Genomic DNA, 16,912 nt, shown 5'->3' on the forward strand with positions numbered 1-16,912 from the left:
TTTTAGACAATCTTTATATGCTTTAAGAAGATGAATAATGATGTAATTATCATTAAGAAGGTAATCCCCCCCATTATCACTGCTGCTGCTATCTAGTTTAAATGATGACTTAGTCTGAGTTTTATTTCATTCTACATCTATTGCCGTTATTTCCGTCATATTCTTTACATCAATGAAAGGTTAACTTTTTATGCACTGAAGCATTTTTCAAAACCATGTTTGGGTGTCAGTCGCTGAAAAGATTAAAAGATTTTGCATTGTCTTGCTTATAAACAAATTACATTGAATCCAATAAAGTTTTTCTTGGGAGTTCATGGTCATTAATACAAATAAAAAGTATTTTACTGTGCTGCAGGCAGTGCCTTATTGAAAATTTTGGTTACATATTTGCATATATTCTTTTTATGTTACCACAATCTTTAAAATTTTTTTTGTAGCCTTCTTCTCTTTTAATTGCCTGTATGTGGTATACCTGTTAAGAACAAAGAATAGTCGTTCCTACAGTCATCAGTAAAGATTTTTATTAAGTAGATTCACTATGTAAAATATGTGGAATGAACTATGAAGTAAAACATAATATCGCTGGTACAATGTAATAAATCATGAGTCATTAAAATATATGGACATTGTCCTAATATTACCAATTAGGATGGACAAAATGGTTGACAGATCAGGAAGAAATAATGGACTAGAAATAAACCGTGATGCTAATGTTTAAATATTGATTCTTGTATGATTTTGGTCTTTCTAGCCACATCTTCATTTGGCAGACACACAATGCTTTGTTTATTATTTGCTGTTTGCTGAAAGTGTTCATCTGTCAGATGTCGGAAGAGGAATTACAACTTCATTTTACTTATGAAGAAAAATCTCCTGGCAATTACAGTAAGTATTGTTTTTGAAGATGTTCTGGATACAGCATGTGTAACATTATAAGGATAAAATTTCAGGAATAAAAGTATAATTTTGAAAATTCCAGTTATCCTTATAATTTTCATTTTAAAATGAACTTATACTGTCATTTTTTCTTTTTCTGTATTAATTTAAATGAGTCAAGACTCAGAATTTTTTTTTCCTTTTAAGTAAGAAAGCTGATGGGGTTGAAACTTTCATCTATTTTGACTTTCATGCATGTGGATGAAGAAGAAAGTAACATAAAAATAAAACTCACACAAGTATTTACTTCTTTCAGAAAACAGAGGTGTCAGTTTTAAATATTATTGCCAAGTCAATGTATTATTAAGGGAGCCAACTAGTCAGATTTTATGTTAAAGGTTACTTTCATAGAGTGCAGCAATAGCTTCTGGGTCTGAGTGTCTTTGAGACCCCAACACTTTATCAGAAGTAACATTTTCAAGGACAGTTTTATGATGCCAAAATGTGTCATCTTTTTCTGAAGATATAGGGAAAGGTTACGCTTCACACTATCTTTCCTTTCTGAGGGCAAGGCAGTGTTGCCCTGTAGTTTTCTGAGTTCTGTTTTCAAAATAGATCTCTATCCTCATCAGGCTGACAGCATCACCTGTGTGATTCAAGGTCATGTGTTACTATCTCTTGTGGGGACAGGTATTGGGAGAGAACTTTGTGATGTGTATACTTTTCATGGAGGTCTGTGTGCTATGTGGATTTCGTGTATATACATAATCACACTTAACTTTGAAAAACCAGGAGTAATTTTTCACTGTGGTTTCAACTGTGGTTGCTAAATACCTGTTTTTAAATGTCAAAGTCAAATATTGACAAAGGGAAACAAACGTATAAAAGAGTTACTATTCATCTAGGTCAACATCACAATGTACTGATTTTTCAGTATATCCATGTCTATGGGGAATATTTCTTAAATTCTGTTATAGAATTTTTATTTTTATTTTTATTTTTTTTGAGATGGAATCTCGCTCGGTTGCCCAGGCTGGAATGCAGTGGTACGATCTTGGCTCACTGCAACCTCTGTTCCTGAGTTCAAGCAATTTTCCTGTCTCAGCCTCCTGAGTAGCTGGGACTACAGGCACATTCCACCATGCCCAGCTAATTTTTGTATTTTTAGTAGAGATGGGGTCTCACCATATTGTCCAGGCTGGTCTTGAACTCCTGACCTTCAGTGATCCACCCCCCTTGGCCTTCCAAAGTGCTGGGATTACAGGCATGAGCCACCGTGCCCGGCATAGAATTTTTAAAAACAATATTGTGGGGAAGTAGAAAAGATTCTGTGAAAAGTTAACCTTTTGTGCATTCAAGCATTTCTTAAAACTATTTTTAGATGGCAAAAATCTTATGGAAATTCTGGTTATATCATTTAAATATATTAAGGTATTATGTTACATTTTGAGCAAATGAAATGACATGATACAAGAAAACAATAGTTTACAATACTTTCAACTCAAGTTTCAGAGTGACCATGTGTATTTATCTCTTCTCCCTCTGAAACCCCATTACCTGATGGTAGAGAAATTTTCTACACATACTATCGAGCAACTTAGGACAGTCATTTCATCCTTCTTTAGGCTTCTTATGGCCTCTTTTGAGATCAGGAAACGGTTTTGGAGAAATAGAATATGAATTTCTGTTTTACTGCAATCTTTTCCTCAGTGTATTTCCAAATTAGAGAAGGACATTCTTCTTGACTCACACTTTGAAAATACGATTTTACCATCTTCTAACATTTTAACATTTTTTCTGTGACTTGATAGCCATTTGGCAGGTTCATGTCCAAGGAGGCTATTGCCTTTCATTTCTGTAAGGTCCAAATCTCACTAAGTTCTGCAGGTTTTGAGGAAACTGAAAGGTGGCAAACATCACAGGGCAGGAAACCACTGCCTCATAGCAATGCTGTGTGCAGGGCATGCAGAACATTCAGCAGGCAAGAGCTCTTCATTTTCTTTGGTTAGAAGTTTGTAGACTGAATGGAATTTGCTGCAGTTTACATATGCCCTGTCCCCAAATATGCAGATAGATGAGCAAACTCTAGTTTGTGCTTGAACAAGATATCAGCAATCTTTTGTTTTCTGTTTATGTGGAAACATTTTTTTTCCCTCTACTGATACTGGACAAATACAGGTTGAGTGTATTTAAATTCAAATTTCATCCTTGAGAGTGTGCTGAATTTAAAATATCACAATTAAGTTTGTTTCGTAAGTGTTCTAAAGTTTCTTTCCAACAGATGACATTGTTGGCTGGTTGCAGGGAAGCAAAATCATATGTTCCACTTTTCTTTGAAAGTTATTGTATTAGGGTTCTCTAGAGGGACAGAACTAATAGCATAGATGTATATATGAAGGGGAGTTTATTAAGGAGTATTGACTCACATGATCACAAGGTGAAGTCCCATAATAGGCCCTGTGCAAGCTGAGGAGCAAGGAAGCCAGTCTGAGTCCCAAAACCTCAAAAGTAGGGCTGACAGTGTAGCCTTCCGTCTGTGACTGAAGGCCCAAGAGTCCCTGGCAAACCACTGGTGTAAGTCCAAGCATCCAAAAACTGAAGAACCTGGAGTCCAGTGTTTGAGGGCAAGAAGCGTTCAGCATGGGCGAAAGATGAAGGCCAGTAGACCCAGCAAGTCTGCTCCTTCCACCTTCTTCTGCCTGCTTTATTCTATTCGTGCTGGCAACTGATTAGATGGTGGCCACCCATACCGAGGGGGGGTCTGCCTTCCCCAGCCTACTGACTCAAATGTTAATCTCCTTTGGCAACACCCTCACAGACACACCCAGGAACAGTACTTTGCATCCTTCAATCCGATCAAGTAGACACTCGATATTAACCATCACAGTATCACAATTACTGTTCTACATTTCATAGCTAAAATGTGGATAACTTTATTATTCTTGAATAAAGCAAGCATATCAATTTTAGCAGTTTTATTTGCTGTCATCTTTTATTTTCTCTTCTGTCCCAGAAGACCATTTCATGGAAAGTCATTTATTGTTTTGCCCAGTTTTGAGTTAGTATGAATTACTACCTCATTAACTTTGGGGGATGGGGGGAAGGGGATAGGTACTGAAATTATCTTTGATGCTGTTAAAAAAATGTTAAATTTCAGATACTATACCATATTAATTTATTAAGTAAAGAATACGTTTCTATAAAGGGTGAATAAAATGGCAATGAATATGTTTGTGTATGTGTGTGTGTATATATATATATACACACACACACACATATATATATGTATTTTTTTTTCTTTTAAAGTCCAAGGCAGGTGTAGTGTGTGTGTGTGTGTGTGTGTGTGTGTGTGTGTGTGTCTTTTCCCCTTTCCCATTTTGTAACTGTGAGAGCCCCATGTGTTTAGGGGCTGCCCCATGAGTATTTCCCTTGGATAAAAATGTTTACCTTGTCTTCTCAGGGGAAACAACTCTCCAGTTTCATTGTAGATCAGACATTCCTTTCTTGGATTCTGTGCTTTCTACTCTGAAGTAATTCCTGCTGAAGTTTTGAGATTCTGCTCTAAAAAAGATAGGCAGCCATTTTTTTTTGTTTGTTTGTTTTTGTTTTTTGGAGACAGAGTTTCGCTCTTATTGCTCCGGCTAGGGTGCAATGGAACGATCTCGGCTCACTGCAACCTCTGCCTTCTGGATTCAGGTGATTTTCCTACCTCAACCTCCCAAGTATCTGGGATTAGAGGCATATACCACCATACCCGGTTGCTTTTGTATTTTTAGTAGAGACAGGGTTTCACCATATTGGCCAGGCTGGTCTTGAACTCCTGACCTCACGTGATCTGCCCACCTCAGCCTCTCACAGTGCTGGGATTACAGGTGTGCTCCACTGCGCCTGGCCTGGGCAGCCAAATTTTATTGAAGCTACCTTTCATTAAGCTACCTTGGAAAAGGGAGCTGAGGCACAGGAAGCAAACTGAACTGTCCTAATATTTTTAGAGATTGAGCATTTGTCATTTTACCGAAGTTTATTTCAATAATAAAAGTCCCTTTGACTCCACATTTGATTAGTGGTACTGGAAAAACAAGTATTTCTCCTTCTTCCCCCTAAACTTTCACAGGCAAAATACATTTTCTGTCTCTTTCTCAGTCACTAAGTAGGAAAGGAACATAAGTCAAAACTTTCTAAGTTGTTTCTGAATATAGCTAGATTTTTTGCTGGTCTTGATCTTCTTTTGGGATTGATCATTATGTTCTCTGACTACCATATAACTGTATGTTATAGTATAGACTTAATCAAGGATTTGAGAAAGTTAACTAAGTTGGTGTGTGAGAGATTCTGCAGGATTTTGGTATTTTGAATGTTATATACTTTGTTTTTTTCTAGGAGGGAATGTTTGCAAGAATTATATAGAATTGAATTAATTTAATGTAACTATCCCCAACACTCCATCATCTTTCACAGTTATCGTTTATCATTCAGCAGTGATTTTCAGAGCTTGTGCTTCATATATTGAGTTTGGGTTTCAAGAGAGGAATATGTTTAATTTACTATGTTGATAATTAGCCTTCTATATTTGTTAAATATATACTGATGTCTACAGTTAGAGCTTTTAATTAGACTTGTGTCTTGCGTGTGTTAGTTTTGTTAATGCTGGCCTTCGTGATTGTGATGCCAGCAGTACCAAAAACATAGTTCTGCTTGGCAAGTTGCAAACCTTCCCACGAAGTGCTAGCAGCAAGAATGGAGTGAATGTTTATCCTCACAGGGCCCAAGAGCATAGCCCACTCAATACCTGCAAATCCAGCACTTAGTTTTGTATTATGTACTACAAAATATGCATATTTTATTCTTTATTTAACATGACATTGTCAGAGGCATGGGAACCAGAACAACTCCATCTTGAATAGGAGCTAGGTAAAATTAAGCTGAAACCTACCGGGCTGTATTCCCAGACAGCTAAGACATTCTAAGTCACAGAATGAGATAGGAGGTTGGCACAAAATACCAGTCATAAAGACTTTGCTGATAGAACAGGTTGCAGTGAAGGAGATGGCCAAAACCCACCAAAACCAAAATGGCCATGAGAGTGACCTCTGGTGGTCCTCACTGCTACACTCCCACCAGCGCCATGACAGTTTACAAATGCCATGGCAACGGCAAGAAGTTACCCTATATGGTCTAAAAAGGGGAGGCATGAATCATCTACCCCTTGTTTAGCATATCAAGAAATAACCATAAAAATGGGCAACCGGCAGCCCTCGGGACTGCTCTGTCTCTGGAGTCGCCGTTCTTTTTTTCCTATACTTTCTTAATAAACTTGCTTTCACTTTGCCCTGCGAACTCGCCCTGAATTCTTTCATGCGTGAGATCGAAGAACCCTCTCTTGGGGTCTGGATTGGAACCCCTTTCCTGTAACATATTTATCCTGTTACAATATCATTTTTATTTTAATATAAAATTATTTTTCATTATATACCATTAAGTGAATTGATGCACTTTAGAGATATGCTGTATTTATTTTGGGGCCAAAATCTCAGAGTATCCCTGCACCCCCCACCCTTTGTCCAAGCTTGGGACGCAAGATTTTTTGTTGTGCATCCTAGGTATTCTAATGTAAGGATAGTGGGAAAAAGACACTTTTTCAACCGTAGGCCACATTATCAAGATAGTTATCTCACTGAAAGAGCCATCTCTGTGGTAATCTGTCAGTGATTCTGTCCATATACTGACAGAGCTTTTCTTTCTTTCTTTTTTTAATTTGAACCTGACATTGTGAATATATGCTTTCTTTATACAGAGTTGACAGTTCAGGATTTTATACTTTTTTTTTTTTTTGAGACGGAGTCTTGCTCTGTCACCCAGGCTGGAGTGCAGTGGCGCAATCTCGGCTCACTGCAGCCTCCACTTCCCGGGTTCAAGCAATTCTCCTGTCTCAGCCTCCTGAGTAGCTGGGATTACAGGTGCCCGCCACCAGGCCCGGCTAATTTTTGTATTTTTTTTTTTTAGTAGAGACAGAATTTCGCCATATTGGCCAGGCTGCTCATGAACTCCCGACTTAAGGTGATCCGCCCGCCTCGGCCTCCCAAAGTGCCGGGATTACAGGCGTGCGCCACCTCACCTGGCCCTATACATGCTCTTTAGTGTTGTTGTTTGTGTTTATAATTGAGCCTACTCTTGGTCCACCAGCTTAAGTCCAGTGAATATCTTTTAAGACTAAAGACTTTCTGTTTTTGGCATATGTAATTATTTTTACCTTAGTCTTCCATGTTGTTAGTTTGAGATTTCTACTTTAGCCCTTTTTATATTTTCTGCCAATTTCTTTTTACAGTTGATAAAAGAGCAATAAAATTAAATGATTACACAGATACTGTTGAAAGGGGGAAAAATGGAGCATGACCACGCAGTAGCTGAAGACATCCATTTATCAGCTGATATATGATATCTGATTTAGGTATATGAAAGACTGTTTGGGGTCAATAATATACAGTGGTACAGGTTGTTTGAAGGTCGAATTTACAAAAGTGGAGGGCCATCTGCAAACAATTGAGCGAAGTCAACTGAGGCATCTTAGGTATGTTGGCTTATTCCACACACAGCATTTTTTTCTTTATTCCAATCCATTGTAATACTGCTGTGATCACATGGATATTGCTGGCATTTTCAGTGAAGCAGTCTTTATGAGTGTAATGTGTCAGTAAGCTCTTAGTTTGTAATCTAAATTTGTGAGGATTTAGTATTTGAACATTTTCCCATAGGCTACATATGATGTGGTAGCAGATTGTTAGAGAGAATTTGTATTATTATATGAGGATAGCTCTTTCCATTAGTCCATGCCTTTTGAGAATCAGTCAAAGGGGACAAAGCCAGCCCTAGGCAAAACTATGAAGTAATACAAAATTGTTTCCATTTTCCTTTGGACTTCAATGTGAGTTTTTCTTTCCTCTTGCCAAGGTAATACTGATATTTATTTTACATTTTGTGTCTTATAAATCCAATATTTTAAGTCCTTAAGGGCCTAAATCTGTTGTTTGTTTTTGGAAACACTTCTCATGGCTTGTTTCCTTATGTATTTGATGACATTGATTGTTTTTTTTTTTTTTTGAGACAGAGTTTCTGTCACTCATGCTGGAGTGCAGTGGCACAGTCACAGCTCCCTGAAGCCACAGCCTCCTGAATAGCTAGGGCTACAGGCACATACCATCAAGCCTGGCTAATCTTTAAAGATTATTTTTGGTAGAGATGGGGTCTCACTATGTTGCCCGGGCTGGTCTCGAATTCCTGGCCTCAAGCAATCCTCCTGCCTTGGCCTTCCAAAGCACTGGGATTATAGGCATGAGCCACCGCACCCAGCTGTGTTTGATCTTATTTGAGGCTCCAAATAAGGGAGAGATTTGCATTTGCTTCTAAAGGGATCCAGGGGCTGTAACATCTGATGCCATGTTAGCTTCCTGCAGCGATTCTTGACTTAATATGGAGTCTCAGGTTCAGGCCCCATTCCTTGCCACTGACTGAGGCTTAGTCTCCCCATAGTGGGCTCCATTCTAACTGGCATTCGTCTTCTGGGTTACGTACCTTAGAGTTTGCTTACTGCTCAGTGTTTTACTCTGGATTAAAGTCCATTTATTTGCTTGTAGGTTCTTTTGGTTATAGGGTTGGAGTCCTTAGAAATTTGCTTTACATTCTGGAAGCCCATCAATGCACTAAAAAGTGTTATTTTAGCCAAGAACTAGATGTTTTCTATAGGAGGGCTCATTGGAGTAACTACTCCACCATGCTGCAGTGATAGTGTCTTTTTCTTTTTCTTTCTTTTTTTCTTTGGAGACAGAGTCTCGCTCTGTTGCCCAGGCTGGAGTGCAGTGGCATGATTTTGGCTCGATGCAGCCTCCACCTCCTGGGTTCAAGTGATTCTCCTGCTTTATCCTCCTGAGTAGCTGGGAATCACAGGCGCATGCCACCATGTCCCGCTGATTTTTATATTTCTAGTAGAGACAGGGTTTCACCATGTTGGCCAGGCTGGTCCCAAACCCTGACCTCAAGAGATCCACCTGCCTTGGCCTTCCAAAGTGCTGGGATTACAGGTGTGAGCCACTGCACCTGGCTATAGTTTCTTTACAAATATATTTTTTTTAAATGAGGGAAGAAGACTTTGGAGATTTAGAGGCTGAAGATAAAAGCAACTAAGTGGGGGTGGTGGGAAATAAAGCTGAAAGGAAGGTCCAGGGGAGTAGGAGGTGCTAGGATGAAGAGCCCAGAGAGGGAGTTAGTCCTGGTTTTTTTTTTTTTTTTCTGAGATGGAGTTTTGCTCTTGTTGCCTAGGCTGGAGTGCAGTGGCGTGACCTCAGCCCATTGCAACCTCCGCCTCCCAGGTTCAAGCGATTCTCCTGCCTCAGCCCCCCAAGTAGCTGGGATTACAGGTGTGGGCCACCATGCCCAGCTGATTTATGTGTTTTTAGTAGAGACAGGGTTTCACCATGCTGGCCAGGCTGGTCTTGAACTCCTGACCTCAAGTGGTCCGCCCCCCTCGGCCTCCCAAAGTGCTGGGATTATAGGCATGAGCCACTGCGCCCAGCATTAGTCCTGTTTTCAAAGAGATTACCACCTGTGGTGCAGTGGGCAGCTCTGCAAGCACTGAGGGGAGGGAGGCAGCAGATCAGCTGCCCAGACCTGGGGCGAGTGAGGTGCGTAGGCCCAAGACACTGCATAACCCATGAGTACAGCTTTGTGGAGAGTAGGAAAGAGACAGGACTCGACAAGGCCAAGCAAAAGCCTGGCTTTAATAGCACTTCCATGGCATCAAACAGTTCAATATAAATTTATTTTTAAAAAATTATTTTGTGGGACTTGCTCTCAAGCATAGTGGATTAAACATGCATGTTTGCTTTCTCCTGGAACTCCAATAAAATATCAGCAAAGGGACTTTCAAAAAGTCGTGAATTTATTAGATTGAGGAAGAGAGGGGAACACAATGTTAATAACATTTTGAAAGTTGGAAAATGGAGTAATGATGAGCTTCACTGATCTGTGAAAGCTGAAAGCTAAATGGCTTCAGGGTTGGAGAACTCCAGAAAAAAAGCCAGTTCTTACTCCAGAACCCTGGAAAGGCTTAGGAATTAGAAGTGCCAGGTGTCTCTGAAGGCATTCCGGCTTGGTAGGAAGAAGCAGTTCTGTCCAAGGTTCTGTCCCTTGCCATACAGTCAGGAGGCCACCCCCCTTTCCAATTTAATACTACAGATCTGTTATCCGTAGAGGCTGAACTCAGAGAGCCTCCTGAGTGAACTCTCAGGCACTGAGGAAGGAGGGTGGCCTACTGAGACCAGGGCTCAGTAGAAAGTCTACATATGGAAGAGTAAGGTGTCTTGACTTCGCTGCCAGAATGCTGGCACCAGGATTTTACCCACCCTATTCCCTTTCCTGCCAGATTAGTGATACTCTTATAGAGAAAATGAACCAAAACGGGGAAATGGCTTACATTTCAGTGCCCCCATTGAAGCAGCCCAAAGCCCTCCAGTGGGAACCGCTGTTTGGCAGGCTCTGCCTGTGCACACCATGCTTCCAGTCAGCAGTGGCCTCACGCTGGTGGGTCAGTGGAGAGCCAAGGATTCCAAACAGTGAAGGCAACGGCTGACTTGTGAGAGATCAAAACAAAACAAAAAAAAGATACAAGATAGGAAATTTGTGGAAGTATATTTAAAATTTGTTAATTACCCCCTCTCTAACACAAGCAGTTTCCTTTCCATTCTCCCCAGGCTTAAAACATTTTTGAAACTCTTTCTTTGGAATCACCCTAAAAACCTGTGGCATATTTGTTTTGCCAAACTCGATGGCAGTGAGTCCTGTGAAGCTAGCTTTGTTTTTCCAGATGGCTCAGGTGCTTTGGCTGCCACGGCAGCAGGTTCCCTGCTCTCCTTTCTCTGCTGGAACTGGGCCCTAGAGACCAGGGCAGGCGGTAGCTCAGGAGGTAAACCCAAATTTGTATAGTATAAATTTGCTTTGTTTGTTTAAATAGCAAATTTAATAATTTAACCTTATAGGTAAGCAAAGCAATAAACAAACCCATGTGGAAAAATGTGGCTCAGAGAAAAAAGAAAGCATGGACTTAATCCTTTAAAATATCGACTTGTAATATATGACTTGTAATCGGTCTCTGCAGAAAAACGAAAGTGCCTCTAGGAATTCCTGAACTGTTCTTTGGTCATATAATAGGTGTAATTATTTTGTAATATTTCTGTCTCTTCTCTCCCTTTCTTTCCCTTATATTATTAGTGGAACAAAATCAATTAAACTTTTCTAATAGGCACATTTTATAATCAAACCTGGTAGAGTATATTATCTTTTAGGGTAATTAGAAACATTTCTGTTTGACCAAAATAATAGCAGTCAACCAGAATTATTATCGATTTGATTTGAATGGTATAGGACACAAGCTTATAAATATTGTAGTGCACTGAAACGCAGATCACTTTTCTTTTTAAAAGAGTCCTTTTGCCTTTCATCTTTATGATTAACCTACAAGAGACATTTTGGTTTTGCTAATTAGAAGTTTAAATCTAATATTTTAGAATAATTTAGGATAACTTCAATGTTAGTTTCACTATTAAAGTGGCAAAAACCTAGACTCTACCATGAGTCTTTCATTTTCTGAATATAAGTTTTTAATGAATATAATCTAATTATGTGTCTTCCATTTTAAGGAAGCCAGTTTTATTCTGAACTTCTAAGGTACTCTGTTAACCTGTTTTTGGAGTACAGCCCTATTCGATTAAGTTTTTAGTACTTGTATTTGGCACAGTGTAATTTTGGGGAGCATTAAAAAACTGGCAGTTCAACCTTCTGAATGCAAAGAAAACAAAGACAAAACTCTTTTAACATTTCTTTTAATGACTATATATATTCTGATTTAAATCCATATGTTTTATTTGTCTGGTTGCTTTGTTTTCTAATGATCAATGAGCGCTTTTTAAAAACAATTTTTTTGCTGTCTTCCCTTCCCCTCCTACTGTGATGGAAGGCCTTTGATTAGGACAGTATTGTACTGTTCTCTGCTTCTCTCCCTAAGGACAAAATGAGAGTGCTATCTCAGCACATGGTGCTGAATGGATGCTGGATAGAATGAACTAACAGGGACTGCCGCTTAATTTTGGGTATAGATTATTAGAACCTTAAAGGACCCTAGATATCATCTCGCTTGTCTACTCCTTCCCTTGGTGAAGTTCATAGGGACTAGAGCAGTGGGGCTTTAGAATGAGAGCGTTCCAGGGATAGGGCTGGGATTTTAGTGACCTTGTTCTGCACAATACGGATGATAATAGCTTATATTTATTCATTGTTTTGGATTATTTGTACATTGGATTTTGAAGGAGTCAAGAACTTCTAGTATGTGTTGATAAATACATTGTGTGTCATCCTGATGTATAAACTAATACGTAGTGCTTCAGATGTCTCCCTCCTAACTGGGCCCGTAGTACTCGGGGTTTTGTATTTACAATGTTCAGTGAAACATGAATTGGTTGAATAGTTTCCCCCAACTTTGTATAGAAACATATCTTTAAAAATAATTTAAAGGATATTTTCCTTTTAATTTTTTCCCTTGAGAGTATAGATTTGAGTTCAAATCTGGATTCTGCCCCTTACTCTAATTAAACTAACCTGAGCCTTGATGTCTTCATCTATAAAATGATTATCATAATCATTAACTATTCATCAAGAGTTATTGTCAGGGTTAACGTTAACATGACATTGAATATAAAGTGCTCATCACAATGCCTGTCCAAGGGTAGAGTACTCGGTAAATGCTGTTAATGTGATCTTACAGAAACTAAGACTTAAAATACTAAAATATTTGTCTGGAGCTATTGTGGTAATTTAAAACTCTTTAAGGGAAAATTCTGGTTTGTTTGTTTGTTTGTTTTAACAGTCAGGGTCTTGCTATGTTGCCCAAGCTGGCCTCCAACTCCTGGGCTCAAGAGATCCTCCCGCCTCAACCTCCTGAGTAGCTGGGACTATAGCATGTGCCACTGTGCCCAGCATTGAGAGAGAACTCTTAGGAGAGAAATGGGCTCTATAAGTTATAAAACTTCACAATACAGTAAACACACTGAATCTTTGCAAAGACCTTTGCTCAAAGAACCTCAGTTTATTTTGTCATTGACCTGCAAATTTCAAGAATTTTTAAGATTCTCTTTACTGCATGAAATGCTTGAATGTGTTACTATACTTTTTGTAGGTGAGTTTATATTTATTTTTTGGAACTAAGGAAGATATTTGGCCTTATAAGAAAGCTAAGGTGATATAAGTGCTAGTTGGGAAAGGAAATAATGCAATATGAATGGCTTGCTTGATGTCAAACCTAGTGAGCAGTCAAATCTTGTCACTCTTCACTTAAAATACAATTATTTACTTCTATATTAGCTGAGAAGCAAGAATTTAGAATTCTGAGGAATTTTTTTTTTTTGGGAATGGAAGTCAAGATATTTCAGCTGGATATTGCTTATTGTCTTTTATTAGAGCTTTGGCCTTGAAATATTATATTTTACTTGTATGAAATATATTTATCATCTTCATTATTTTATTAGATTGATAACAAAGCTGTGTGTATACTCCTTAATTGACCTAAATGTAAATTTGGCTGAGGTCGTGATTTGAGTGGCACATGGAGTTGAATAGAGAATCCTTGTCATCATTTTAATATGTAAAAATTAGGTGTTTTTATACCCCTGGAAGTTAAAAAATCAAATCAGGCACCATCTGTGGTTCCTGAATACTTGGTCTCTCACCTTCCGTAATTAAAAAACTATGCTGGCTGCTTGGCTGAACAGGGGTGTTATTAAACTGGCATTTGGTCTGAAATGTTCCTTAGGGAATCACTGAGTGATTTTAAGTGTTCTTTCTTGGGCCTGGGACACTACATCCTGTAGAATGAGTTAAGGAGTGACTGTTTAGCAAACATATATTGAGTATATATTATATACCAACAAATCAACTTGTTGGAGTAGGTTTTTTTTTTTTTTTTTTTTTTTTTTTTTTGAGACAGAGTCTCGCTCTGTCACCCAGGCTGGAGTGCGGTGGCCGGATCTCAGCTCACTGCAAGCTCCGCCTCCCGGGTTCACGCCATTCTCCTGCCTCAGCCTCCCGAGTAGCTGGGACTATAGGCGCCTGCCACCTCGCCCGGCTAGTTTTTTGTATTTTTTAGTAGAGACGGGGTTTCACCGTGTTAGCCAGGATGGTCTCGATCTCCTGACCTCATGATCCGCCCGTCTCGGCCTCCCAAAGTGCTGGGATTACAGGCGTGAGCCACCGCGCCCAGCCTGGAGTAGGTTGTTAACTTGAGTTATGTTGGGCAGCCTTGGCAATGAGAGGGATTTTAGTTAGATCTGGTAACTAACCATGCAGTCCCAGAGACAAGTGTGACTTACTCTCTTATTTTATTTTTTTCACTAATAATAGAGCCAAGCCCGATGGTTCTTGGAGTGAGATTTAATTTGGTTGTTGAACTTGAGTCTTGCCGTGTGTCCTTTTTAGCATTGATTGGTGTGTTCAGCATGATTTAATATTCTTTTCAAGATTTGTACTTACCTCTCATGGGGTTACTATGCCAGTTCTTTTTGTGGCAAAGCAGGATGAAATTTCTTTATAATTTCTGAATGCTAGGTGATATTGTGGCCTAGAAAAGAAATTGCTAAACTTTTTTTTGAGACTCCAAGTGCTTTGATGCTTTGCAATTACCTGCTGGATTTTTTCTGAGATACCTGGGCTCAGTTCAGCAAATTGTATTGAGTACATATTATGTGCAAGCTCGGATAGAGTCCAGTAGGGGCCTGCTTGCTCGTAGACAAAAAATGATGGCATAATGTAACCAACATATGCAATGCAAGAGGCATGAACGAGGCATAGATACTTTATAGATTATTCAGGATGAGGCAAGGGAGTGGGTTTCATGGAGGAGATGAAACTTAGGATGGTTCAGATGGATACAGATGGGCTTTTTAAAAATTAGATTTTTATTGTTGGAGGCTATTCCAGGCAGAGGGAATGTTACTGAGGTGTGAAATGGCATGTAGCAGATAGCTTGGCATTGCTGGAATATACACTGCAGTACTGGAGGGAGATAAAGGTACAAAGGGATAAGGGAACTATATCTCCAAGAATCTGGCATGCTGTACTTTGGAGCATGGAATTTTTTTGGTATATATTAATCAGCTTAAAGTAATTGAAAAGACCTAAGCCAGGAGAGTGAAAGGATAGAGTTTAGTTAGCTCTCTCTGATTGTAACCTGGAGTTCGGATTGCAGAGGAGTAAAATTGGAACTAAATACTAACTAGTCATGAAGATTAAAGGAGTCCAGGAGTCAGTTTTCTTTCTTTCTTTTTTTTTTTTTTTTTTTGAGACACAGTCTCGCTTTGTTGCCCAGGCTGGAGTGCTGTGGCGCGACCTCAGTTCACTGCAACCTCTTCCTCCTGGGTTCAAGCAATTCTCCTGCCTCAGCCTCCTGAGTAGCTGGGACCACAGGCGTGCGCCACCATGCTGGACTAATTTTTATATTTTTAGTAGAGGTGAGGTTTCACTATGTTGGCCAGGCTGGTCTCGAACTCCTGACCTCAGGTGATCTGCCTGCCTTGGCCTCACAAAGTGCTGGGATTATAGGTGTGAGCCACCACACCTGGCCCAGGAGTGAGTTTTAATTTAGTAAACTTGTTTAGCTGAACTGTGGTGATGAGATAATGAACAAAAAAGCACGACGATGGTAGAACTCTGGGGAACATGCCAATAGTTGAAAGGTATTTTGAGGAAGCAGACAATGGGAAGAAATAGAAAAAGAAGTTTGTTAAAAATAAGGTATTATAGGAACTGAGAAAAGAAGGAATTTCCTGAAGGAGGAGGTGTCAGTAATGTCCAAGAGCAGAAGTCACATAAGATACTGACTGACTTTGGGAATTTGGAGGTCAGTTACTTGCAGTAGTTTGGGATAGGGGAACATTTCCATTGGAATGGTAATTTGCATTCTGCCTTTGCCTCTTATTTATTCTTTGACTTCGGAAAGCCCTTTTACCTTTGACTCATTGTCTGTAAAGAGGAGGTTGGCCTCTTTAATGGGGTTCGGTCTACGATCTGTGGAGCTCCAGAGGTTCATAAAAGGTAGCTTGAGACCCATCAAGAAATCAAGGGTAAAGCCAGATATTTGTTGGGGAGGGAGGGATAAAAGTCCTCTACCCCTGCTTCAAACAAAGCAGTTAGAGCAGCTTGATTTTTATCTGTTTCATATATTTGGCTTTAATGTAAGATTTCATTGAAAGAAACACAGTGCAGTATAAAAAATCTGACAACTACTGGCATACAGGAGCATTAAGTACCTTCAAGCTTTAAAAGCTATATTACTATAGAGGTGTTGAAAGGTCCTATACTAGATTAAGATTATGATAGATGCTAACCTGTTCATGGTTTGGATTTTAATCAGAGGTGAACATTAATGACTGAGTTTATATAATGATAACTGTTCATGTTCTCATTAGGAATGGAAATGTAACTTCTAAACAACTGTATTCTACTGTGTACTTTGTTAAAAAAAAAAATCTTTTTATGTGTCTTACCAGGTTCTGACTCAGAAGATCTTTTGGAAGAATTGCTGTGCTGTTTGATGCAGTTAATCACTGATATTCCACTCTTGTAAGTTCCGGCTAGGCCAGGATTTGTTTTATCTTCTTTGTATGTGGCAGATCATCATTGATCATGTTGCGGAGTTTGTGGGTCCTGGTGTAGTACTTATATGTGTGCCTTTTAAGGATTCTATATCCAGAGTTCTTTTCTTTCTGCCTAATATTTAGACTGGCTATTCATCGTCAAAACAAAAATGTTACGTCGTTAAGGGGGAAATAGTGAAACTATCTTAAGAATATGGTAGGCACGGAATTAATCTCTGTATTAAGAGAGCTTATAGATCTTTGGAAACAACATTTTAAGAGAGAAGCAATTTGAATCTACTTCATATTATGGTAGACACAGTGAGTTGAGTTCTCCTTATCTTCCTGACTTCTTGATTGTGTTT

At 39.1% G+C, this 16,912-nt stretch overlaps 1 protein-coding gene across 16 annotated transcripts in view; it reads left to right on the plus strand.

Annotated features, from left to right (window-relative positions):
- LOC105489384 (dymeclin) overlaps nt 1-16,912 on the plus strand; it is a 406,658-nt gene that overhangs the window by 75,046 nt on the left and 314,700 nt on the right. For all 16 annotated transcript variants that reach the window (XM_071085384.1, XM_071085386.1, XM_071085387.1 and 13 more), the window contains 2 exons: nt 752-885; nt 16,461-16,533. In XM_071085384.1, the coding sequence (XP_070941485.1) occupies nt 752-885; nt 16,461-16,533 (207 nt within the window). The remainder of the gene's footprint in view (nt 1-751; nt 886-16,460; nt 16,534-16,912) is intronic.

Source organism: Macaca nemestrina, chromosome 19, assembly GCF_043159975.1.
Source record: "Macaca nemestrina isolate mMacNem1 chromosome 19, mMacNem.hap1, whole genome shotgun sequence".
Lineage (NCBI taxonomy): Eukaryota > Metazoa > Chordata > Mammalia > Primates > Cercopithecidae > Macaca > Macaca nemestrina.